The sequence below is a fragment of the Leucopleurus acutus genome, assembly GCF_964270905.1.
Source record: "Leucopleurus acutus genome assembly, chromosome: 16".
NCBI classification, from domain to species: Eukaryota; Metazoa; Chordata; class Mammalia; order Artiodactyla; family Delphinidae; genus Leucopleurus; species Leucopleurus acutus.
In genome coordinates, this window is record NC_139158.1 from 59,808,197 (window position 1) to 59,834,385 (window position 26,189).

At 36.4% G+C, this 26,189-nt stretch overlaps 1 protein-coding gene and 1 pseudogene across 4 annotated transcripts; one reads left to right on the forward strand and one right to left on the reverse strand.

Annotated features, from left to right (window-relative positions):
- RAD21L1 (RAD21 cohesin complex component like 1) lies at positions 1-26,189 on the reverse strand (the record flags this gene model as incomplete). Of its 3 annotated transcripts, none has more annotated exons than XM_082856743.1 (13): positions 1-189; positions 7,289-7,366; positions 9,679-9,771; positions 11,981-12,105; positions 12,943-13,042; positions 13,274-13,500; positions 14,829-14,939; positions 15,909-16,004; positions 16,927-17,097; positions 21,292-21,398; positions 23,072-23,165; positions 24,728-24,857; positions 26,046-26,189. In XM_082856743.1, 13 exons carry the CDS (start codon positions 26,187-26,189, stop codon positions 1-3), a joined length of 1,665 nt encoding a protein of 554 aa, XP_082712869.1. The 3 variants fall into 3 exon arrangements, with proteins under 3 accessions (XP_082712869.1, XP_082712868.1, XP_082712870.1); XM_082856742.1 differs by having other exon boundaries at positions 9,679-9,774; XM_082856744.1 differs by lacking the exon at positions 14,829-14,939 and having other exon boundaries at positions 9,679-9,774.
- LOC309972903 (small ribosomal subunit protein eS27-like) lies at positions 1,211-2,310 on the forward strand (annotated as a pseudogene). Its single transcript has 2 exons — positions 1,211-1,216; positions 2,058-2,310. The product of its transcript is annotated as a small ribosomal subunit protein eS27-like (transcript).

Sequence of the window (26,189 nt, forward strand, 5' to 3'; positions counted from 1 at the left end):
TCACATTTTATGGAACATTGGTCCCTCTGTAGCTATAATATCTGCATAGGGAGCACTCTGCCTCAGCTCAATAGCCCGCTGTTTTTTTAGGACAAGAAAGCTATAAAATTTGGCTGCAGCTTGTTTTCGGTCATTATTTCTGCAGAGCTTCATCAGACTAAAGTACTGCATTCCCATCTTGTTGGATTCCTGGGAAAACAATTATAAAAGAAGAAAGGAAAGGGAAACAAGATGATTAGAAATAAAGCAGGCTGTGGATGCATAATGAACAACAAAATATTGATATTTTTGATAAGTGACTGTGAAATTCTTAAATGGAGAAATGCAAATGACTTATCAGGAAACATAAAAAACATCATAGGTCATTGAGCACAGCTTGGTTCATTGAGAAAATACATGCAAAAGAACTCTAAAGTATTACACAAATTTCTAATGTGTTGTACAAATGTTAGGTCTTTTAAAAACTTGATGTTAACATAAGTGGCTCCTGGAGAAAGTGCAAATTAATTTAGACTTGCAGGCAGAAAAAAGTCCACAGAACCTTGGGAATCTTCAAAATCAATGAAAATTATCAGCCTATCAGGCTTGTTTTCTTTAAAGGTACTGCAGGATGGGGGTGACTAAACAACTCTAGTGGTAAATGTAATGGCAGGGGAATATGACTAAATACATCTCCCAGTTTCTTTGCACAGATTAAAAAGATGTTGGATTCACTATAGGACACCTGTGAATCTACTAGAAAAAACTGAGGTACAATAAAGTATTTAATTAGACTACGTACTTGGAATCAGATTTCTAGAACAGGAGTATTGTTTTTTAGTTAGAAATACTGTGGTGAATACTGGTCAGTATCCCTGTGAGTATTGTACTAATTTGATAGCTGTGAAGCATTTTTTTTTTTAAATAACATATACAAGGGTTTTCTGTTCTGTTTTGTTTTGGGTTTTTTTGCCAGTCCATAACACTTAACAAATCAATAAGTTAAATAATTTATCATACTTTATCTCAACCAAAGGAGCAGCCCAGTGTCAGCAACCTTTCAGAGATGGCATGCCAAGCCTTCATTTATCCCCCCCTCTTGAGGAGACAAAATGCAGATCGGGTGGCTTTTTCCCCAGGGAGAGAGCAGGGACAGCCTTCTCAATTCCAAGAATCCTTTTGAAAAACACCCTGAGTGGATTATTCTGTTTCCTCCAGAAACTCCTCTAAAATGAAGGTAAAGGAATAAAGGAAGGAGAGAAATACAAAGTGGAAGACTATCAGACTTAGAGAAAGCCGAACCCTACATGCCAGCAGAGAGGAAAGCCAGCAAAAAGCAAGCCAACTTGAGATACAGAAACTTGACCCTGTTTGAGGAAAGTCTTTTAGGAACTTATTTGGAGAACAAGGATTTTTGAGGAATGCACTAACCATTCTGCCTCTAGACTGAGTTTCTTGCTGGCTGTTCTAATCTATAGATCCCAGACTTGAACTGCAACATCTAATTGGATTTTCAGCCTCCAGCCAGCCCTGCTCACTTCTGACTGGCCAGACCCTACAATCTGAATTGGCTTGAGCCAATTCCTTAATCTATCTTGTTGCTACTGCTTCTCATGACTAATAGGGATTTTGTACAATTCAGTGGTTTTTGTACACTGAACAAAAAAACTACTTAGTTTGTCTAAAGTCTGAAGTCAAGGGGAGATTCTGTCAGCAAGCAAGGACCTCTCAGTTCAGTCCTGAATGGGCTTTTCCTCTAATTGCAACCCAAAGCTTTACATCTGTCTTCCTGTCCCTATAGAGTTTACTTGTGCCACTAAATGTGTAAATGTATATAGACAGAATGTTACTACCCCCAGATTCTCTAATTATTTAATATATTCTACAACCTCTAATACATCACATCCTTAAGGCCATCCGTCCGTTTATCTTTACATGTCAAAAATCTGGACATAAGGCCAGCATATACTTCTGCTCAGTATTTAATGGTGAAATTTAAGTTAAGTACAATAAAACATGAAAACTGTAAAATAATAATTAAAAAAAAGCATTTCCAGCAGTGACAGCCTCCCCATGAGTATGTGCCTCTTGCAAAGGATCTCCTTCATCCCTCTCCAAAAGAGAAGAGGAAACATGAGAAGAAGCACCTGGTCCAGAGCCCCAATTCCTACTCCATGGTTATGAAATACCCAGGATGCCATAAAATCACTACCACCTCTAGCAATGCACAAACAGTAGTTTTGTGTGTTGGTTGCTCCTTGTTCTCGCCAGCCTACAGGAATAAAAGCAAGGCTTACAGAAGGATGCTCCTTCAGACAGAAGCAGCTCTAAAAGCATCCTGAATCAAGATGAGAGGGATACCATCCCTATAAACACACTTGAATAAAACAAAAGACAAAACCCCAAAGTGAAACAAAACCTAGGAAAAGCTCAGGAATTGTAGGCAGCAGGATGTCATAAGCTGGAAATGAGGGGTGAAGCTAAAAACATGAGAGTTCCTTAAAAGGCTACTTGGGAACAGTTAGATCCTCAGGTCTACTCCACCACCTCACAGAACCTTAAGACCACTACTCCCATACCTAGCAGGAAGCAGGGAGTTGTCTTTCTGGAGATATCAACCAGTGAGGTTCTAGACTTGGAATAATAGGCACTGTGGATGGTGGAGGAGAAGTGTTACAGACTGGGGGAATATGGGAAATTCTAATGTCTAAACAGTGAGACTGCAGCCTCTCCCTTACTCCCTTTGGTTCCTGAACCACGGGCATCATGCTTATATCTCCTAGGCAGTAGATCTGAAGATTAAGCTGGGAAAGTGAACATTCCAAGGAAAAAAATCCTATAGATAATGACGTGTGTGTGTGTGTGTGTGTGTGTGTGTATTGGGGGGGCACCACCCAACTATCTCACTATAAAGACCACAAGTCTACAAGCCCCATCCATGCTTATCTAACCTCCAATCAGCTTTTTGGTGTCTCACTCTTTAAAAAAAAAAGAGATCTAAGAGACATTTGGATAAAATTTCTAACATTCAAGAGCAGAAAATAATGCATTCAAGAGAATCACTAAGGGGCTTCCCTGGTGGCGCAGTGGTTGAGAGTCCACCTGCCGATGCAGGGGACACGGGTTCGTGCCCCGGTCCGGGAGGATCCCACATGCCACGGAGTGGCTGGGCCCGTGAGCCATGGCCGCTGAGTCTGCGCGTCCGGAGCCTGTGCCCCGCAACGGGAGAAGCCGCAACAGTGAGAGGCCCACGTACCGCAAAAAAAAAAAAAAAAAAAAGTAAAGGTGCAATTCAGGAGATCCAACATCTGACGCAGAGGTAGTGCAGAAAAGGAGACTAGATTAACAAGGAGGAAATCCAAAACAATTTCCAATGCAAGAACATGAACTCTCAGAATAAAGAATCTATTACATGTTTAGCACAATAAATGAAAAAGACCCATACCAGAGCACATCATCATGAAATTTCAGGCCACTGGGGATAAAGAAAAGATCTAAAAGCTTCCAGAGAGAAAATAAAGGTCACCTACAAAAGACCACCAACCAAGCAGCATCTGACTTTTCAATAACAACACAGATGCCTAGAAATGTTGCAAAGCCTTCAAGATCTGAGAGTTATTATTTTCAAACTATGTTCAGATACACCCAATAAAGTTAAAGGTAAAATAAAGATATTTTCAGACTTGTATGTAGGGTCTCTATCTCTTATGAACTCTTTTTTTAAAAAAATTAATTTATTTATTTTTTATTTATAGCTGTGTTGGGTCTTCGTTGCTGTGCACAGGCTTTCTCTAGTTGTGGTGAGCGGGGTCTACTCTTCATTGTGGGGCGCAGGCTTCTCACTGTGGTGGCTTCTCTTGTTGCAGAGCACAGGCTCTAGGTGCGTGGGCTTCAGTAGTTGTGGCACACAGGCTCAGTAGTTGCGGCGCATGGACTTCTTGGCTCCGCAGCATGTGGGATCTTCCTGGACCAGGGCTCGAACCCGTGTCCCCTGAATTGGCAGGTGGATTCTTAACCACTGCGCCACCAGGGAAGCCCTCTTTTTTTTAAAATTTAATTTAATTTCTTTATTTTTTATACAGCAGGTTCTTGTTATCTATTTTATACATATTAGTGTATACATGTCAATCCCAATCTCCCAATTCATACCACCACCCGCCCCCCACCCCCCCGCCACGTTCCCCCCTTGGTGTCCATGTTTGTTCTCTATATCTGTGTCTCTATTCCTGGCCTGCAAACCAGTTCATCTGTACCATTTTTCTAGGTTCCACATATATGCGTTAATATACGATATTTGTTTTTCTCTTTCTCACTTACTTCACTCTGTATGACAGTCTCTAGGCCCATCCACGTCTGTACAAATGACCCAATTTCGTTCCTTTTTATAGCTGAGTAATATTCCATGGTATGTATGTACCACGTCTTCTTTATCCATTAGTCTGTCGATGGGCATTTAGGTTGCTTCTATGACCTGGCTATTGTAAACAGTGCTGCAGTGAACACTGGGGTGCATGTTTCTTTTTGAATTATGGATTTCTCTGGGTATATGCCCAGTACTGGGATTACTGGGTCATATGGTAATACTATTTTTAGTTTCCATACTGTTCTCCATAGTGGCTGTATCAATTTACATTCCCACCAACAGTGCATGAGGGTTCCCTTTCCTCCACACCCTCTCCAGCATTTGTTGTTTGTAGATTTTCTGATGATGACCATTCTTTTTTTTTTTTTTTTTTTTGTGATACGCGGGCCTCTCACTGTTGTGGCCTCTCCTGTTGCGGAACACAGGCTCTGTACGCACAGGCTCAGCGGCCATGGCTCATGGGCCCAGCCACTCCATGGCATGTGGGATCTTCCTGGACCGGGGCACGAACCCGTGTCCCCTGCATTGGCAGGCGGACTCTCAACCGCTGCGCCACCAGGGAAGCCCTGATGATGCCCATTCTAACCGGTGTGAGGTGATACCTCATTGTAGTTTTTATTTGCATTTCTCTAATAATTAGTGATGTTGAGCAGCTTTTCATGTGCTTCTTGTCCATCTGTATGTCTTCTTTGGAGAAATGTCTACTTAGGTTTTCTGCCCATTTTTGGATTGGGTTGTTTGTTTTTTTAATATTGAGCTGCAGGAGCTGTTTATATATTTTGGAAATTAATCCTTTGTCCATTGGTTCATTTGCAAATATTTTCTCCCATTTGGAGGGTTGCCTTTTCCTCTTGTTTATAGTTTCCTTTTCTGTGCAAAAGCTTTGAAGTTTCATTAGGTCCCATTTGTTTATTTTTGTTTTTATTTTCATTACTCTAGGAGGTGGGTCAAAAAAGATCTTGCTGTGATTTATGTCAAAGAGTATTCTTCCTATGTTTTCCTCCAAGAGTTTTATAGCGTCCAGTCTTACATTTAGGTCTTTAATCCATTTGGAGTATATTCTTGTGTATGGTGTTAGGGAGTGTTCTGATCTCATTCTTTTACATGTAGCTGTCCAGTTTTCCCAGCAGCACTTATTGAAGAGACTGTCTTTTCTCCACTGTCAATCCTTGCCTCCTTTGTCATAGATTAGTTGACCTCCTATGCACTCTTTGTCTCAGGAAACTATGAGAGGATGTTAACCACCAAAAAAATTCAAGATAAAGATCAAATCATCAAAAATAGAGGGACTAACATAGGAAAGAGACATAGGAATTCCCATGTTATGGTAAAGGAATGTCTCAAGACAAAAACTGTGGAGCAGACCTAGAGAGCAACTAGTCTAGATTAGAACAAGAGGAGGATGAGCTCTGGGAAGGATATTTTCAAGAAAAAAGAAAGGAACTGATGAATTAATTGATGTATTTGACCATACTAAAAGGGGTTTTATTTTATTGTCAGAGTTTTGAAAAAGAATTAAGGATGGGTATATAGATACTAAGCAAATGTGAAAAATGAGGTAAAGATTAACACCAAAATAAAAAACCCATAAAGTTGGCAAGAAATGTAATTATGCTTATGAAGCCTCAATTTAAACTAATTTTTACATAATGGTGGCAACTGATGGTTGTCCCTTAATATCCATTTTCTTCTTCCTCCATAGTAATAGAATTATTAGCTGGTCCCATGGTTGCCAGATAAGGACTACGTTTCCCAGCTAGATGTGGCAAGGTGATTAAGTGCTGGTCAGTTAAATGTGAAAAGTGATACATACAATTTCCGGGATATACCCTTAAAGGAAACTTTGCTGCTGATTGGAATGCAGACATGGTGGATAGTTAGCCATTTTGGATCCCAAGGATAAAGAAAATGAGATAAAGGGAACCTGGGCCTCTGACAACTTTGTGAACATAGCTGCCATACCAGATAGTACCCTACCTGACAGAGAAATAAACTTCTATCTTTTTAAGCCACTGACATTTTGGCTCTGTGTCACAATCAAACCTGCATCGTGACTATTCTAATTATAACATTGTAAGCACTGAATACTGTGCTGAAAATACACTGGGGCAGGGGAGATATAATAACTAAGCTAAATTTTCATTTTCTTCTGAAAGAAGTCAACAGATAAAATATAAAGCTGAAATATTAGGAAAGAGCAGTAAGAACATGTAATTAGAAACATAGATATAAATACTAAAAGAAACAGTTTATATAGTTTCCTCTGGTAAGCAGAACTTAGGCATAAGGAGGGGCGGGACAAAAGACTTCTGTGTTTCCCTTTCAGCCTTAAGCATAGTACTACTGAACTTTCAAAATTATATACATGTATTATTTTTTTTTTTTGCGGTACGCGCGACTCTCACTGTTGTGGTCTCTCCCGTTGCGGAGCACAGGCTGCGGACGCGCAGGCTCAGCGGCCATGGCCCACGGGCCCAGCCGCTCCGCGGCATGTGGGATCTTCCCGGACCGGGGCACGAACCTGTGTCCCCTGCATCGGCAGGCGGACTCTCAACCACTGCGCCACCAGGGAAGCCCTACATGTATTATTTTGATAAAAATATAAGTTAAATTTTAAAATTATCTGTTTCATTCTTAAACTGTTATAAATTTAGTTTCACACTGAGAATTAGTTAACAGGCTGCTAAACACAAGAACTGGACATAGAATAGATGTCTAGGGACATGAAAATGGGTAAGAATTGATTAGAACATGTAGGCACTAAAAGCAAACTCACATTTAGGCTCGGGTATACAGCTTAAAAATCATTTCACTCTAGTGTAATTTGGCCTCAACAAAAACACAATGAAAATTGTTTTATTTTTATTAATATTTAGAAGGTTGAACTCAACATTTTACTTATTTTTAAAAATAAAAATAGGGTTGACAAACCCTACTAAGTCTTACCCGCAAGCTATTTAACATCTGAAGTATTCTTCGATTCCATCTCTCCGCCTCAATATTTTGTTCATTCCCCAATGACTCCTGTTTGAATAATTGATATAATATTTCATTTAACCAAATTTTACTGAATGTTTACTATTTGCCAACCATAGTGTTAGCTGCCGCAAGAAACACAACTGTAACACTGGGTCCTGCCAAATAAGGAGCTTATAGTCTGATAATTGAGAGAATATGACTAATATACAAATATAGCTCAGTCTTTACAGGATTATATCTATGCTCCCAGGCTATCTTCTGACAAGGGGTTCCAGAGTTGGAGATTCTGCCATCTCTATTGGTGATGCATCCCAGGCATTGTGCACTTACTTTTAGAAGTAAAGATGACCACTTTTGGCTAGGACTGTCCCAGCTCTGGTCAATCTGAACTCAGATGACAGGAGTAAACAAAAAGCTATAGAAGAACTACCTTGTAAAGGCCTTTATATGAATTTATCTGGTGATATAAAAGCTGTAACAATAACTGATGTTTAGTATGTACAATTAGGTTAGGAATCTTACGAATTTCAAGGGTGCCTTGTCCGAAAAAGATCAACCCACTGCCTTTCATGTTATTTGAATAGATTCAATCTTTTCAGTTTTTAGCCACTTTCAGAAACACCTTAATATTTAAAACTTGTAGAGTTGAAATCCCTTCACAGGAACTCATTCTAAGCCCTTACCAACTAACACCTTATAAGCTGAGAACAGAACTGGGCATAGGAAAGGTGCTGATGAGTCTGATAAAAAAGCAAGACTACAAAGGGTTGGGGGAGGCAAGTGGCACAGATCTGACCTACTTTATAATTTTCCCAATGCTATCTCTGACCATGAAACCTAACAGCTTCTGTGTCACCCTTATCACAGCTCCACTGTTTGTCAAGTTTTCGTGTATACCTCTGGAGCCCAGACACTTCTTAAAATTGCATTCAATTTCATGAACTCCGAGATGATTTCAGAGAGCTTCAGAATATCCTGTATGATATTTTAAATCTTTTGAGGCTAAGGGGACTGCCAAGTCCCCATTCTTGCCAGCTGTACTGGCTTCCTGGTTCTGCCTATACAGCATCCTTTCTTACATTCCAAAGATAGTGATCTGAAAACATGGTCAATTTTATTCTGAAGAGTTTTCTGAATTCCTCCAGGTAAAATTTATGTTTATTTCTTTCTGGTTTATTCTGGGATAAACTAGTTCACCCAATTACTAATGTTTATTTTATTGTTAAATACACAAATGTATTTTTCAAGTGTAAAAAGCAATGGCCCAACTCTTTTTTAAAGATCCATGAGACTGCAGCTTCACCTATATTGTACAACTAAACAAATCAGGAAAAGGCTCAGAAAAAAATAGTCTGTGCATTTTGCTGAAGCCTGTCCACTTGATCTATCTGGACACCCTACAGCTGAGTCCATTGTGTGGAAAGCCCTGTGGATTATTAAAACAGCTGAACTTGTGCTGTGTTGTGGTTTTCTTGACCATGTATGAAAATAACCTGTGTCTAGAAGCAAAGAGAAAGGCGAAAGTGACTCAACTCTCTTCTGGCTCAGTTGTTTGGATGTTTCAGGTAAAAATTTCATGTATTTATTCTGTCTTAGATTATCCAGAGAAGTCAGTCATATGAAAAAAACAATTTAATAGTCTTAGAACTCATTGTAAAGATAATTTATTTAAAAACAAACTAACATTAGGCATTAGTAAGTGTTTTGATATTATTTAAGAAATTTTGTTGAAATTCATTACAATCTTAAAAATGCCTTCAGCACTATGGGACAAGGACTAGAGAAATAAGACAGTAATCTATATGGAGTCAGGTGAGTCACATGTTAGCTCTGGCTTTGCTACTGACTTGTGGTCCTCTGTGCAGACCATTCCCTTTTTCTGATTTCTAGAAGTCTTGACTCAGACCTTGGTCTATATCAGCCAAGGTCTTGGTATAGACCGTGAGTCATTGTTTTGGGAAATAATGCCCATACATTTTTCTTTAAATAAAATGAAATTTCAAATGCCCTAGGACATAGCCATAATACAGCTCTGCTTCTTTACAGTTTTTATAAGAATAACTTAAAACAATGATTCTCAAAATTTTAAACCCATGACTACCTGTGATAAGCATAAAAATCCCATACATTTCTTTAAAATTACTTAAAGTTTCAAAATAAATTAAAGAATAAAAGATCAAAGGAATTCTGAATATGTTTTATCAAGCTACTCATACACATCTTTGTTAAGAACACAAATTTAAATTGTAATTTTAGAGAGTAACGTGACAGCTAAAAACAATTTTTAGGTAAATAAGGTGTTAACTATTTAGGAACAAAGTTTTAAATAACATTCTTAAGACTATACATCTATTTACCAATTCAATTGGACAGTTTTCAGTTCCTTGTGCTAAGATGGCATTCATTAAAGATGATTCCTCAGCAGCTGAAGATACCATTTCAGCAATATCCTGCTAAAGCAAATTAGGGAAATATAGGTAAGTTATCACAGTAGTAGTAGTCATCACAGGAACAATCTCATTTTATTAAATGCTTTAATCACATGGATGCTCATTTCTAAAAGTAATTTAAAATACTACCTGCATTCTCAAAATATTATTTCTGAAATATCCCAAATAGGCAATCCCTGACTTAAATATTCCTGTTTTCTTTATGCCTCCCGCAATGAAGAACTTGCATGTTCTGCCCTCCTTGCTATGTATCTTTTCCCTTCCTATTTCCCTCAACACTACAGATGTCATATCAAAAGTCTCTGCTGCTGCACAGCTGAGACCACTTTCTTTGAAGCAGTTTGTCTTTGCCCCAGTGCCCTACCTCTATTCTCATGCCAGAACCAGGTGGCAGAGGAAGAAGAACTGTAAGCAGAGGGAATGAGAATGGCAGAAGGGATATTAATATCCCTACCTAGGGCCATGACAGGATTCTTGCCACTGCTGCTGGAGCTGCCACTAGCAAGAGGGAAGAAAAACTGTGTCCTCTGGAAGGGGAGCGAAGACATAAAGGAAGACGGAAAAAGAGAAATTCTCCATTCATCAACACTCTCTTTTCTCATTGCTATGGAAGCTGTTGGCCCCTTTCTCATCTTCAGCCTGTCTCGAAGCTTCATTCCCCAGCTGTTATCGGTGGTTGTGGTTAAGTTAGAAGCTTCCCACAACATAGCTTACTTGATTTTTCATTTTAGCTTTTAAAAATTTTCATGAGTATGAGGTTGCATTTTATTCTTTAATATACATGTTTGTGGAGCCCTATCATGTTTTCTCCCTTTTAATTTCTATGAATATTCTACATTTTAGATACTCTCAATTGTGCAGTTATTTTACAAAAAATTGTTTGAATTTTTGAAAGATTTGAAAATGATTATCAGAATCAATATTTTTCTATCCATTTAAATTGACTGTGCTTCCATTACTGACTATATTTCATATCTGTTCACCATTTTTGGAAGCAGAATAAGAATGAAATTGAAGGTTAAAGCATAAGTATAGGGTAAAGGAGTAAAAGGTTCAAAAGAAGTAGTGCGACAATCTTTCCTTCACTGCAAGCACCAAAATTTTGTCACTATGTTAAAAAATAATAAACTAAACAAATTTACCTAATCGTAATTTCAGTAGGTGCATTCTAAGAAATGTCTGAATCCAAATAAGGAAGAGAGTAGTACTGGCAACCCAGTATCTCAATATCCAGTATATGATCAAATTAAAACACATTCTGTTTTAATGTATTATGAAATTGTCTTTCCTTCCAAGGGCATTCAGTTTCAATGTGGATTGACTCTCAATTCCCTGAGTGGTTATCAAAATACAGTGATGATGGAACAAACCAGAAAAGCACTGTTTTCTTTTTATCTGGTGTGGTATAATATTTACACTTGTACAGTCAGTAAAGTGACATTGGGAAAATATTTTACAGCACACTTTTTCCAACTACATTTTTTTTTTTTTTTTTTTTTTTGCGGTACGCGGGCCTCTCAGTGTTGTGGCCTCTCCCGTTGCGGAGCACAGGCTCCGGACGCGCAGGCTCAGCGGCCATGGCTCACGGGCCCCGCCGCTCCGCGGCATGCAGGATCTTTCCGGACCGGGGCACGAACCCGTATCCCCTGCATTGGCAGGCGGACTCTCAACCACTGCGCCACCAGGGAAGCCCCTACATTTTTTTAATAACTATTTTTCAAATAAAAATTATGTCTTCAAGTAAAAATTAAAAAAAAATTTTTTGGTCATGGATCTTTAGTCTTTCAGGCTAAGATAATTGGTGGGTCTAACACATATTATTTTTAGAGTTAGGAAGGGTGAACTTATGATCAGAAGCAAAGCATAGGTGTATTTTCTAGAGTTCTAAAGGATTCCATGACATATTGAATGTGAGACCTCAGCATATAACCAGATTCAGGTATAATAATTTATTCAGTGTACCATGAAAAATACTCTTCCAGTATGAAACTACTTATCTTGTGATTTACTATCCTAAACTTCTAGAAAATACTGTTCTGCAGATGTAAATTATGTTTTACCCTGTAGTACTGCTACATACTAGTTATAGAATAACGTAAGATGAAATATAAACTATAAATATAAGACGATATACCAGAGTCTCAATGTTCCTTCACTGTATGTGACAGGAAGATAATAATATTTTTATTACTCTCGTTGGTTAACTTACATCAGAGTTAATATTTTTATTGGTATCCTCACAAGAGCTACACTTAGATCCATCAGTAGCTTCCTTCCAAGTTTTGGATTGACTTAACTCTTGCAGGGAATTTGGCTCTTCCATCATGGAGGTCTCTGAATTATTAAGGAAGTAAAAAAGATTTCACTAACATATCTTTCAAACTTAAAATTGGGATATGGTTGTTACAAAAGAAAACTTCTGACAACTTAAAATCCAAGAATTTAAGCGTGCACAAACTTTCTTATAGCACCCCAAGTCTCACATATTTATCTTCCATTTTCCTTCATCTGCCTCTTTATCACCTCGACTCCCCATGTTCCACCACCCATCTCCTCCACTCTCGTTCCCACACATTTAACTCACAAGACAACATGGATATACCAAGTCCATCTTAGTATATTGTTCAGCAGATTTTAATGCCTTCAGTAAGCAGAGGTTCACTCACCACATAAGTTAGCTTTATTATTCCTTTATAATAGTCACAATAATAATTCATTATTAATATTATTAAAATTTCATGTATCCTCTAGGGGGATAGATATATCTATATCTCAGGTTAACTGTATTGTTTAAATGCTATTCTTATCACTAAGTGATTTTTCATGTTAGTTGTCTTAAAGTGAAACATTATCCTACGAGGTATAAAATTTTCTTTGTTGAAGGCTTGTGAGTACTGCCTTTGCGGGTGGGGGAGGTAGGAAAGAGTGAGATTAAGAATAGTCCACATAGTATATATACTTCATCTTTTTAAGGTAGTTTGTTGGACAAAAATTAATCCACATAGAAGAACGCAAGGCTGATCTAACAATTTCTTTTAAGTTCAAGTACTCTTCTAAGAGCATTTATACTTGGGAATATGGAATTGGATCCCATCTTAATTTTGAAATGTAAAATCAAAGTTTTGTTTCTACAACATTCCCCTCAACACCAATAGAATTAGGATGTCTCACCTACTATGTTTTCGCTTCCCATTTCTTCCCTTACTGACTCCTTCTGCATCAGTTTTCTTCCAAGTTTAAAGCCAGAGGACACAAAGCATTTTGTAAACAACTGTAAAAATATACATTTTTGTTTCTCGCTTTTGTACAAGTAAAGCAATTCAACAAAATACAAGCATATATGCTAAAACTTTAAAACTATTATTCATGCACACACATCCAGCAAATTAATTCAAAAGGGGGTATTTTTTCACAAGTTTAAATTCCGTTGTATATATGAATATAAATATGTATTTATTTATCACCAAACATTGCACCCATGTAAAAGAATAGAAACTATTACCATTTTCAGTTCAGCATGAGTCAGATCCTGGGCAGCAGTTGACAGAAGTGTGTCTGCTCCTCCCCTCTGTTTCCACATCATCAACCTTTGGGTAGGAGGTGCAAGTTCCAAAACCATGAGTGTGTCCGTAAAGGAAGTAAGCTGTCTATGCATAATTTTGCTACTGATCTCCTTGACTGGATCTATGAGCAGTTTCCTCTTTTTGCCTTTTCTTTTTTCAGCAATGTCTAAATATAATAAATACATACAAATGTGATAGGTTGTACAACTTTGTATAATGATATTCTAGGCATTGCATATCTAAGAAATGTCTACCACAATACAACCTACAGAGTTGACTTGGGAAGAAAATCTCCTTCTCTCTACTGAAAATTATGTTTTATATGGTTTTTGCACAGCTAGTGTGTCTCAGCAGCCAAGGGTTAACACATTTTGTAAAGTGCTTAGGAGGCAGGCACCCTGTTGATCTACTAAGTGGACAACTGAGGAATGTGGAGCAGAGAGTATATTGAGAGGGAAGTCACTCAGTTCTAAAGTTCCTTAAAATATCTACCTAACAGGATAACTTTTTAAAACATTAATTTGTATTTGTCCAGTGTATTTTTCCCTCCCCCATTGAAATTCATATACAAATTCCTAGTAGGTAGTTAGGGCCATGGGATTTTGCTCCTTTAACTAATTTGGCCAGGTAGAAAGTAGAAGTCAAGCTTTTCCTTAGTAAAGATGCAAAAGGGGAGTGGGGGGCAGTTAGATTTTCTGGAATGGGTGGAGATCTGAGATCAGATGGAGCCAAAGGAACTTGCTTGCTGATGTGCCTCAGTAAAATCTTGGGAATAGGACAAGATTCCAAAGGGGCTGGCTGTGTGATGACTCCAGAGGTTATGTAGGCTGGGACACTGGGTATCACACGGTGGTGTGGCTGATGACCAGAAGTTCCCTTCCACCTGCTGTACCCCTCCCCCAAACTTTGATACTATACATGGCTCAGGGCAGATAGGGGAGGTTTGCAGATTGCATTTCTTGCCAACCAAGTGGGATAGAGGCTCAGAGTTGAATTTTGCAAAGAAAACGTTGAATGTTTTATTCTTTGCATGCCTGAGTTTATAAACTGAAATATCAATTATACTACTTAAAATTAGCATATTCTTAAAAGATCTAGTTATATATTAGATTCATATTCAGTGCCTCTATTCTGACCCTTTTACTCTGTCTTATTTTATACTGCATGCTTATTTATCTCCTGATCAGACTGTAAGCTTCTTAAAAGCAGGAACTATGTCTTCATTTCTGTGCCCAGAATAATGGCTTGATAACTATTGGAACTGAACTCTGTTTTACATTTTCCAATTTCCCAAGCTGGATAGATGGTTTGACCAAGACTGAATATAATGAAAGGACCATCCCAAATTTTCTTCACACCTTTCCCTTATTGTATTATGAATGTTATTACTAGATTGACTACCTCCTATAATATTTTAATAATTATTAAAATATCTCAGGGTAAATAAGATAGTAGTGCATCAAAACTAAACATAAAAACATGAATGACTCTGACCTGAAGCATCAATTGGCTCAAGGGTAAATCCTTCCTCTTCATTTGATAATGTGGTTTCATCCATTTTTTCATTTTCAGGTGGACATATACACTCAGGATTATCTGGTTCTACTAATCAACGTTGCCATAAAAGGATTTATTAAAAAAAATAATGGTTATGTTGCAAACTAGAGGACTGTATGAGAATTAAAGTGAAAGATAAACTAACTGTAGATTTATATTGCTAACTGGAGCCACATCTGAATTCTTAGAATCATGTATTTAATAGAGCTGAAGAGACTCAGAGATTATACAGTCTGGGGCCTGCAGTGTTCAGGTGAGTCAAGTAGTATCACCCTCTTTTGCACCTGTCACATCTAAGGCTGGGCTACAGTCACATCAGAAGTGAAAACAGAGATAGGAACCACAATAAATGATTGACATAAATTTGGCAATATGTCTGCTAAAAAAATTGTGTTCTGTTAATGATTAGTTGACCCATAAAGAACCACACATAACTAAATTTTTATTGCCTCTTTTTACATTTAAAATTTCTACTACTGTGTTAGAAAGCAAATGTAACATCAAAAAGAGTGAAAAATCAAAATGGGGCTAATCATTCTTTTAATTCTTAAGAAAAATCAGACTACAAGACTTCAAATCATCTGAGGTACTTTCACATCAATTTCAAGTAGAAAATATCCCCAAATTTATAATTTCTATCAAATTATATATAGATTGTCAAGCTATATTAATATTAATGTGATATTAATAATTAACAACCATGTTAGTGTCAAACATTAATGATGCTTTTACTATGTAACATATATTATTTTAATGATTCAAAAGCAGGGTATTTTGGCAGAGTATTTAAATGTGCTCTCATAACAAATAAACCCAATCCCGATTAAATACCCATCATTGTACTTTTCCCAGAACTTAGTTTTCTATTCTATATTATCTAAAGTCAGACTAAGAGTTTGAGGGACAACACTCGTTATTATCTTTCACTATACTATACTGCTACTTAAACCCATAAGTTTTGAGGCTTAATTTGAATATTAGTATCTGTTCACATTCTACACAAAAGAAACAACATACCCACTATAGTATCGGGAGGCTCAGGAAGCATGGAAATTTCTCTATTTAAATGCATGTCTTCTAACAGGATATTCTGATCATCTTGCAACAGATTGTCTTGAAAACACAATAAACACTTTGGTTATACAGAGTTGAATCTGTCATTTGTTCACTAAACACTTGACAGTATTGCATGCAAGGAGTTGTGATGGGATACAAAAATGAGTGAACCCTACTTAATTAGATTTGACTGATTATATAGACTACCACATTTTATGCAGTATGACGTAGAATTTTATATATTTAATTTCCTTTCCTTTATTAAAAGTCTATTTATAAACGTTTATTTCAGGAAATATTTACTAAACTACCAAGATAGTAGCCTTGTTACAAAGCCATGTTTAGATTTCAAATTAAGAAGTAAAAGTTTTCAAACTCCTTTGGTAGAGATCTAAGGTAGAGCCACTATTTTTCGTAGTTTTCAAATTTCAAAAAGGTTGCCATAACCAGCCTTATACTGTAAACTAGAGAATTAAAAAAAAAGATTTGATATATAATAGTCAGTATCTTTAAAATTAAGTGCATTTCGATTTCCAAGTTCTCTCTATCCTATTTCTATGATGACTTTAGAATAATATCATAATATAAATATAAAATAATAATATAAAATGCTGGACAGATCCTTTAGAATAGCTGTCCCACCATTTCTGCTAAAGAAAACAATGTTTTCTAGTATACAATCTAGTATATTTTGTGAGGAATATATTTACCTCACTTCTTCCCCTCTAAAGACTAGAAATTTATAAAAATAAAAACAAGAACTTATATGATAAATGTGTTTAAACAGATAGCTATTTACTTGGAACTAGCCTAAATTTTTAAATATACCATAGACTTTGAAAACTTGTGTAAAAAACGGTGTTGACCTATATGACACAGAAGCATATCTGAAATTTTAGTTTGATGGAATAAAACTTCCAGTATGTTACGCAATTTGACTGAAACAAATATCCAATTTCTATATGACCAGATAGTATACCAAATATTTCTCCTGCAGCTCCTTCATCTCCAAATCCATCTCCACTGTCACAGAACAGAAACATTTCTCCAATGAGGCTTCCAGAACTATGTTCAACTAAAGGACCACTGGAATTTAGCAATATGTTGTCATCAAAGAAGCTATGTCTTCTGAGAATTTCAGGTTGCTCCTCTAAATAAATACATATAATTAATATTGAGTTAGTCATAGAAACACAGAATTTTAGGGTTAGAAGCTAGAATTTAGATATCATTTTGAATAGCTCCTTTCATTTTACAATGAGAAAAGTGAGAGCTAAACATTTATTTGAATTATTCAAAGACATACAGATGACCAGTAGGCATATGAAAAGATGCTTAACATCACTAATTACTAGATAAATGCAAATCAAAACTACAATGAGGTACCACCTCACACTGGTCAGAATGGCCATCATTAACAAGTCTACGAATAACGAATGCTGGAGAGAGTGTGGAGAAAAGGGAATCCTCTTGCACTGTTGGTGGGAATGTAAGCTGGTGCAGCCACTATGGAAAACAGTATGGAGGTTCCTCAGAAAACTAAAAATAGAATTACCATATGATCCAGCAATCCCACTCTTGGGCATATACCTGGACAAAACTATAATTCAAAAAGATACATGCACCCTTATGTTCATAGCAGCACTATTCACAATAGCCAAAACATGGAAACAACCTAAATGGCCATCAACAGATGAATAAAGAAGATGTAGTATATATATACACAATGGAATACTACTCAGCCATAAAAAAGAACAAAATAATGCCATTTGCAGCAACATGGATGGACCTAGAGACTATCATACTATGTGAAGTAAGTCAGAGAGAAAAAAACAAATACCATATGATATCACTTATATGTGGAACCTAATTATGGCACAAATGAACCTATCTACAAAGCAGAAACAGACTCAAAGACATAGAGATCAGACTTGTGGTTGCCAAGGGAGAGCGGAGGAGGCAGACAGACGGACTGGAAATTTGGGGTTGATAGATAAACAACAAGCTTCTACTGTATAGCACAGGAAACTATATCCAATCTCCTGGGATAAACCATAATGGAAAAGAATATTAAAAAAAGAATGTATATATGTGTAAAACTGAGTCACTTTACTGTACACTAGAGATCAGCACAACATGGTAAATTATACTTAAATTTAAAAAAGAAAAAAGAAAAAATATTTGAATTATTCAAGTCATTCTGCTAATCAGTGGAGACTGGATTTCTAGTCTAACACTTTTTCCAATACAATAACAAAAATTTCCAAAATATCAGGATAGAGTTTTTAGTGGTGGTACAGTTTAATACTTCCCAGAAGGTTATTATTGGCAGTCAAATGATTTCTTCTACCTTAGGTGGGTCATATCCTACTTGATTGAGTATTATTTCATGGACAGTTGCTTGAGTTGTTTGTCCATAAGGAGGGATTGGAAAATAAGGAGTATGTCTGCCTTCTAAGTAATGGAAAGGTAGGTAAAATATTAAACAATGGGCTTATAACATTTGTTCAATAGATATTTATTGAATGACTAGGTATTAGGCAATATGCTAGGGGTTGGATACAGCAGTAAAAAAGATAAAACCTGGTCAGCTAACATAAACTGAGTGGTTACTATGTGCATTGTACTATGTAGTAGAGGATACTATTATAATCCTCATTGTACAGACAAGGAAACATCCACAGAAAGGTTTCATAACTTGCACACAGTCACACCCTAATAAATGATAGAGCCAGGATCTGAAGGCAGCAAAGATCGTCTTAGTAACGGTGTTAGAATTCTAGCAAAATGGAGACTAATGAGAGAAAACTCCTGAGACACTGACAGCAGCAGATAAAATGAACTCCCTGCTTCAAACTGCCTGCTTCTAGATTGGCTGTCAGTACATGCATATTCTTTCCCTTCCTTGGGTTTGAATCTTTGGGTCCAGAAGTCTGAAACCCCAGGGGTCAGAGTCTAGAAGTCTGAAATCCCAGAGGTCAGAGGTTGGTCCTCTCTTTCCTTCCTCTAGCAACCCACGTCACTGTTAGTCAGTAAAGAAACTCATGAAGTATCACTCACTGGAAATTTTTCTACAGGCCTACATCTTCTAGAAAGAAAGAGCTAAAAAAGGCAACCTTCATTGTATTGGACTAAAGATTTGCTCAATAGAAAAGATTAACTTTTTCAAAAGAACTAAAGATATTGTTCACATCTTCCAGATGCACCTTGATAGCTCCCAAAAGAAAAATCATTCTTGGTCAATAAGATAATAACATTTATGAACAGACAGTATATTCTGAGCACTGAACATCATGAGAACCTGAGAGTACACCAAAAAATTAAAGAAATAATCTTTGCTTTCACTCTTATACTATAATCCAGAATAGGATGGATTAACATTAAATATTTCTTAGAGGACATTAGGTTTGAAATAGTTTTTGAAGGAGAGAAAATCCCTTATTGGTAGAGAGTACTAAAGGAGAGAATAAGGGAAATAACTGTGATGTTGCTAGTAATATCCTGATTTAACATATAGGGCAGTAAGGCTCAGAGAAGCTAGGTGATCTGCCCAATATCACACAGCAAATCAACAGAGAAAGCCCAGATTCAAACCCAGGTCTGTCAGTCTACTCAGGACATGTTCTCCCCACCTTCTTGAATTGTAGTAGACAGAACTGAGAACAACTAAATTGTATTGGTTGACTGGTAAGACATTTGCTTGACTAGAGCAAAAAGTCTATATTAAGGTAAAACAAAGTTAATAAAGATGGTGATAAATTGGTAGAGGGCCTTGAGGAGAGGCAGGAGTATCTATCAGTAAGTTATAGGGACCCAAGGCACTTAAGAAGAGAAATGTGATGTGGAAAAAAAATGGAATTTAAGGACAATTCCTCTTGCAGAGCTGTATAAAATGTGGGGCCTGGAAGAAACTGTGTAGGAGGGTATACAGCACTTCAGCACTTTAGTACTGGTGAACTAAATATATATATATATTTAGTACTGGTGGCTAGGGAAACAGAAAGAATACCTGAGACCTTTCCATTTTTTTTTTTTTAATTAGCACTGGTATGAAGCGTATAGAAAGCATAGTTAAAAGTGATCCTAAAGTTGCAGGGCTGAAGAAGAGCAGTAGCATTTACAGGGAAATGTGTAAAGAATATCTTGGGCAGTAGGAAATATGATTAACTTTTTACCAATGTGTTATATTTCAAGGTTTGGGGTAACAGCCAGTAAGAGATGCGTGCTACTTAAAGTAGGGTCTGTGGACAGTGTTGGTCCACAACAGAGTAAATACACAAATTAGAGGTAAATGTTCACAAAGTTTTAATATAACGTCGCAGAGTAATTTTATACATGTTGGATCTAATAACAAAAACTTGAGGCTTACATGTTGATTTTTAAGTAAGTTTTTAAATTTTTCTAGTAATTAATTTTTATTATATTTTACAAAACTGTCATTCCATGACAGATAGGAAATTGACAAAAATTATAAAACTGGTCCTTCACCACAAATCATTTGAGAAACACAGCTATAGATCATAAGAGTTATGGAAGGAGAGTCAGGATGAGAAGTGGAGGTTACGAGGTAGCTCGAGCATTACTGATGCTTGATCACCCTCCTCCACCTAAGACAAATTTAGGCCAGCCTTCTCCTATGCTCACTGCTTTGGCCACTATAAGAAAGTCAAAGATGAATGTGACACAGATCTTACCCTCATGGAGTTTTCAGAACAAAACAGACCAATACAATAAATATCGTGATACAAATCAGAGAATGGTAAACGCCATAAAAAAGAACAAATACTATATAGTTAAATTACACCATATAGCTTTAATTCTAAAATACATTCAACAGTTTCTGTTTCCCAATCAATGTGTATTTAGTGTGTATTTCCTCCTCACTCCCAAGCTATTTTAAAATCTGTTATTGATATATATTTAGAGGAAATATATTTTGAAGGCTCTGTATGCAGCACATGTGTAAAACCTTGTGTATATGTTAACTACAGCAACTGTTTACTTATATGTCTCTCTCCCGGCCTGAAGCTCCTTGAGAGCAGGAAATGCTTCTTTAAACTTTGTATTGCCCATGCCTGTGATAGCACCTGACATATAGTAGATATTTAATAAACGGTTGTACACTGAGAAGGGAAGCATAGGCTAAGCCTGAGTCTTGGCATTGACACCTACAGTAGAAAAAGGCAAGAATAAGCTTATTGGGGGGTTACATTTATACATCAAAAAACTCATTCATTCTAAAGATATTTCTACTGGCATAGAAATAGCTTTGGCATTGTTTTAATACAAAAATGCAAATATAATTGATTATGACTTATAATTTGAATTTCTCAAATATTCTCACCAAAGCTCCCAGTGTGGAATAGTAGATCATTGCCATAATCTTCTCTAAGTGTGATTTCTTCTGGTTTGCTTTGGTTCTGAGTAAAGTATTCTGAAACATCAATAGCACTATGGAGAAACATAAGATTGAGGAAAGCATGTGAACAGAACACAATGATTTTGCAGTATACTGAAAAACAAACAAACACCCTTAAACAAAAACATGTTTTATTATAAAAACAAAGGAGAATTTTATTTTCTCAATAGTATTCCTTACAAACACTAGTTCATTATACATATGATATAATGGACTGTAATCTCCAGGTTGTCAAATCCAATGGGCAATTCTCAGTCCTTATCTTACTTACCATACCCAACAGCATTTGAAATTGATGTTCACTCCCTTCCTCATGGAACACATTCTCTTCTTGGCCTCTGCAATACTACTGTCTCTTGATTTTCTTCCTACCTCACTGGCTGTTCCTTTTCCATCTCCTTTATTAGTTCTTCCTCATCTCCCAGATTATTAACTATTAGGAATGACCCAACATTCAGTCCTCAGACCTCTCTCTCTCTCAAATCTACACTCATTCCCTCAGGGATTTCTTATGACTCATGGTTGAAGTTCCATCTACATACTCACAACTCTCAAATTTATATATCCCATCAAACATCTTTCCTGAATTTCAGACCCAGATATTCAACTACCTACCTACTCCCCTTGGATGTGTAACAGTCATCTCAAAACCTATATCCAAAACCTAATTTACTTCCTTTACCTTGCCCTCTTTAAACTTGCCATGCTCTAGTTATCCTAATCTCATTAAACTGGTAACTCCATTCTCATGCCAAAAATCATATAGTCAACCTTCACTTCTCTCTTTCTCTGTCAGCTCTGCCTCCAAAATATATCCATAACTTGACTGCTACCACCTTGATAAAATGAAGACTGAGAACTGATCACAGAGACTATCATCTCTTGTCTGGACTTCTTACTGCAATAATCTTCTCACAGGCTCTCTGCTTCCTTCCTTTCGCCCTTATAGTATGTAGCCAGAGGAAGCATGTTGAAGTCAAGTCAGATCCAGTCACTTTCCTATTCAAAACCCTCCTGTGCTCCCTATCTGACTAAAAGAAAAGTCCTCATTACAGCCTATGACACCCTCCATCATCTGCACCCCAGCTATTTCTCTGATCTCATCTCCTACCACTGGGCCCTTCATTTACTCCACTCCAGTCTCACTTGCCTCCTTGCTGTTCTTTGAATAGGTCCAACATGCTCTGCCTTAGAGCCTTTCCATTTGCTTTACATGGAACATTCTTCCCCACATTACTGAATGATTTGTTCCTTCATTTCCTTTAGATTTCTGTTTGGACCTTATTAGAAAAGCCTTTTCTAATCTCTCTGTTATTTTATTTTCTATTTCTCTTCATAATGCTGATCATCTCCTAGCATACTATATATTTACTTGTTTGTTTATTACCTGTCTCCCCCAACTAAAATATAAGATTCATGCGGCCAGGAGCTATCTCCTCAGTGCCTAGAACAGTGCTTGGCATATGGCAGGCACCCAACAAATATTGAATGAATGAATATACTGTCAATATTGCAAACTACATTCAGCGAATATAATGATACATTTTCCGTCTTCTACTTCGAACTTTCACACTAAATTTAAGTCTTTGTCAACTGCATGTGTATTTCAGTTGTTAACTATGTTCCATCTGCATTCATGAAATCTGAAAATGTAAAACAACAAAATATCAGGAAAATCAAATTGAAGGAAAATAAAATAATTTACTTCATATTTTGGGGATCAAAATCATGAAATTCTTCTGGTAATGTGATCGCATTGTAAGCTGCTTCGAGATCCTCTTTTGGAAGGTCAACCAGTCCTGAAAAGGATAAAATACCACATTCAATAAGCCATGATGCTATATAAAATCAACTTCCAACTAAATCTCTACTTTCTCTCACTGGACTAACTGTTTAGTCTCCTAACTGGTTTCCCTGTATCCACTCCTGCTCCTCTTCAGTCTATTTTCTACAAAACAGCCAGAGTGATATTTTAAATATGCAATTATATCAGATCACCCCCATACGTAAAATGACTCAGGGACTTCCCTAGTGCACTTAAATAAAATCTAAATTTCTAATCAGGGCCCTGTATCCCTACAAAACCTATAGGCATCATCTAACAACACCTTCCCGTACTCACTCTACTCCAGCCGTACTGGTCCTTTTGCTCTCTGAATGAGTCAAGCACTTTACCACCTCAAGACCTTTGCTCTTGCAGTTCCCTCTCTCCGGAATGCTATTCCCTCATGGACTTCTTACATGGCTGGATACTTCTCATTCTTCAAGTATGAGCTTAAATTCTTTCCTCTCAGAAAGGCTTTTCCCAATTAGCCTAACTAAAATACACTTCTCTCTTATTTTCTGTAGTAGTACTCTTTTTATATTCCTTCATAGCACAATCTATAATTATTATAATAATTTTTTTAGAAAATCTTTTTCATTATCTGATTTTCTCACCAGGCTCAAAGGGACCTTATTTGTCTTGTTTGTCCTTGTATCCCAGAGCCTAACATAGTGTTTCACACAAAGTATGAGATCAATAAATATTTATGGAATATATAAGTGAAATAATGAACAAATTTATTTCACTGAACCATATTTGATATAATTATAAATCTACTAAGAGATTCTACAGATATTTTAAATAAAGAAAAAAAAACTTGTCAATCCTGATTCACCCATATTAACTGAGGGAACAGTATGTGCAAGGCACTGAGACAAGCACTATAAGAGATTCAGAAAATAAGTATGACAAAGATGTTGCCTTCAAGGAGCTTGCAGACTAGTGTGAGAGGCAAGGTCTGTACCTAGATAAACATAATACAAGGTGGAAAATGACTAAAGTCTTAAAACTAAAATAAAAATTTGAAAGCGTTCTATTTATGATATGTAAATCTCTAGCACTTTGGAATGCCTAAAAATTTTCTATAATATTTCATAAATAGCATGCTATTGTACTTAGAGTCTTGAGAATTGTGAAAACAATGACAATTACTGATATCTAGGTTTTGTCAATCACACTATTTCTAATTTATCTCATAAAGGCAAAAACAGATATGGCAAACCAAGTGACCCATTAAAACTGAATATCAGAGTTTCTTACACAAGTGTGGTAGCATTAAGTATATTTCTTGTGTAAATATGCAGGAACATTCCAAGTTTTTGAAAGCATAACCTCTTCCTGCAAACACAGGAAAAGAGCAAGGAAAATAATATAATTTTTTCTTAACCATGGAAACTTAGATTCAGTCAGAAGGAAGTTTACATTCACCATACTCACACTGGAACTACAGAGTGCTGCCAATTAAAAGAGCCCACCCAAAATAAAAATGCAAAAGGGAACAAAGATGAGTGAGACAAATCAATATTGCATGTATACCTGGGCGAAATGTCATCTTCATTTTAAGCAATGCTTCACTGCAATCTGCCAAAAGATACTTTGCCTTCCTATTATAGATTCGAACAACTCCCAAAAGAAGGTGTCCTGAAGTTCGAAGTGCAATTTTCACCTTTCAAAAATTTTTTAAAGTATTAGAATATTAAAAATTAGATTCATAAACTCTGTTCTTTGAAAATTATAAAATAATAAGAATGTCTTCTCTTTAAAAAGCAGACATTTTGTATTCTTATTTAAGGTGAATCACTTAACTTTTACCTCACCTTGTAAAATGATTAACTTTTTATTCAGTGAAGATAATCTAATGTGGCATTTAAGTGAAGTATGCTATTATTGGTTTTATGGGACGTATATAACCTTTGCAGTCGGGCAGACTTGGGGTCAAGCCTTGGCTCAGTTGCTGAGGCTGAGTCATTTAACCTTCCTGAACTTCAATTTATTAATAATGGCTACAATTTATTATATACTTATTTTGTGCCAGGAATTGTCCTAAGAGCTTTTCATACACTAATTTATTTAATTTGGACAACAACCTCTATTTACAGAAGCAAAAACTGAGACTCGGACATGATAAGCAGCATGCCCAAAGTAACAAAACTATTAAGTGATAGAGGAGGAATTAAATTTAAATTTGACCAACTCAGAAGTTCATGCTCTTAATTACCACACTTCACTGAGGCTAAAAGAAGCCTATCTCATAGGGTTATTGTGAAGATTAAGTAAACTAATGAACATACATAAAGTCTAGCCCAATGCCTGACACATGGTAAATTTTCAATTATAATTCATCCTTCTCTCAAGAAGAAAACTACTTAACCTATAAAAATATTAAAATGATATTTTAATGCAAATTCTAATAGCTTGTTATAGTATTTTATAATGAACATAGTACCTTGCTTATGAAGTGACTTCATATATATTTTGATTTATATTCAATCCTCCTTTCTTTCTACTCTCCCTATTCATTCACCCATTATTTTTCTAAGAAATACTCATTTGGTACCTACTGTGTATACAATATTTTGTTAGGGAATAAGAAACAATCACAAAATATGTATAAAACATGGCCTCTATCCTTCAGGATCCAATCAATTTATGATAAACATATAAGAGTTAATTACCAACAGAAATCAATATATGTTTATGTCCAGAAAATAAATGCTATAGGAAATAAAAAAGAGAAGACCATTTAAGAAGTAAAGCTTCCTTGGAAATATATTTCATGATATAATGTATTTTAATTCCTTTCCTCTCCATAAGTCATAGCAAATACATACTATAATTTTAATGAATAACATACCTTAGGTGAAAGAATTTTTTCAATGGTTATTTCTAGATTACATTCAAATACATGGGCCTTTGTGAGTTTCTTCTCCCAGTGAGCTGCAAGCCAGATTTTGGCCAATGGCCCTCGCTTACTCATAAGCACATGTGTGTAGAACAT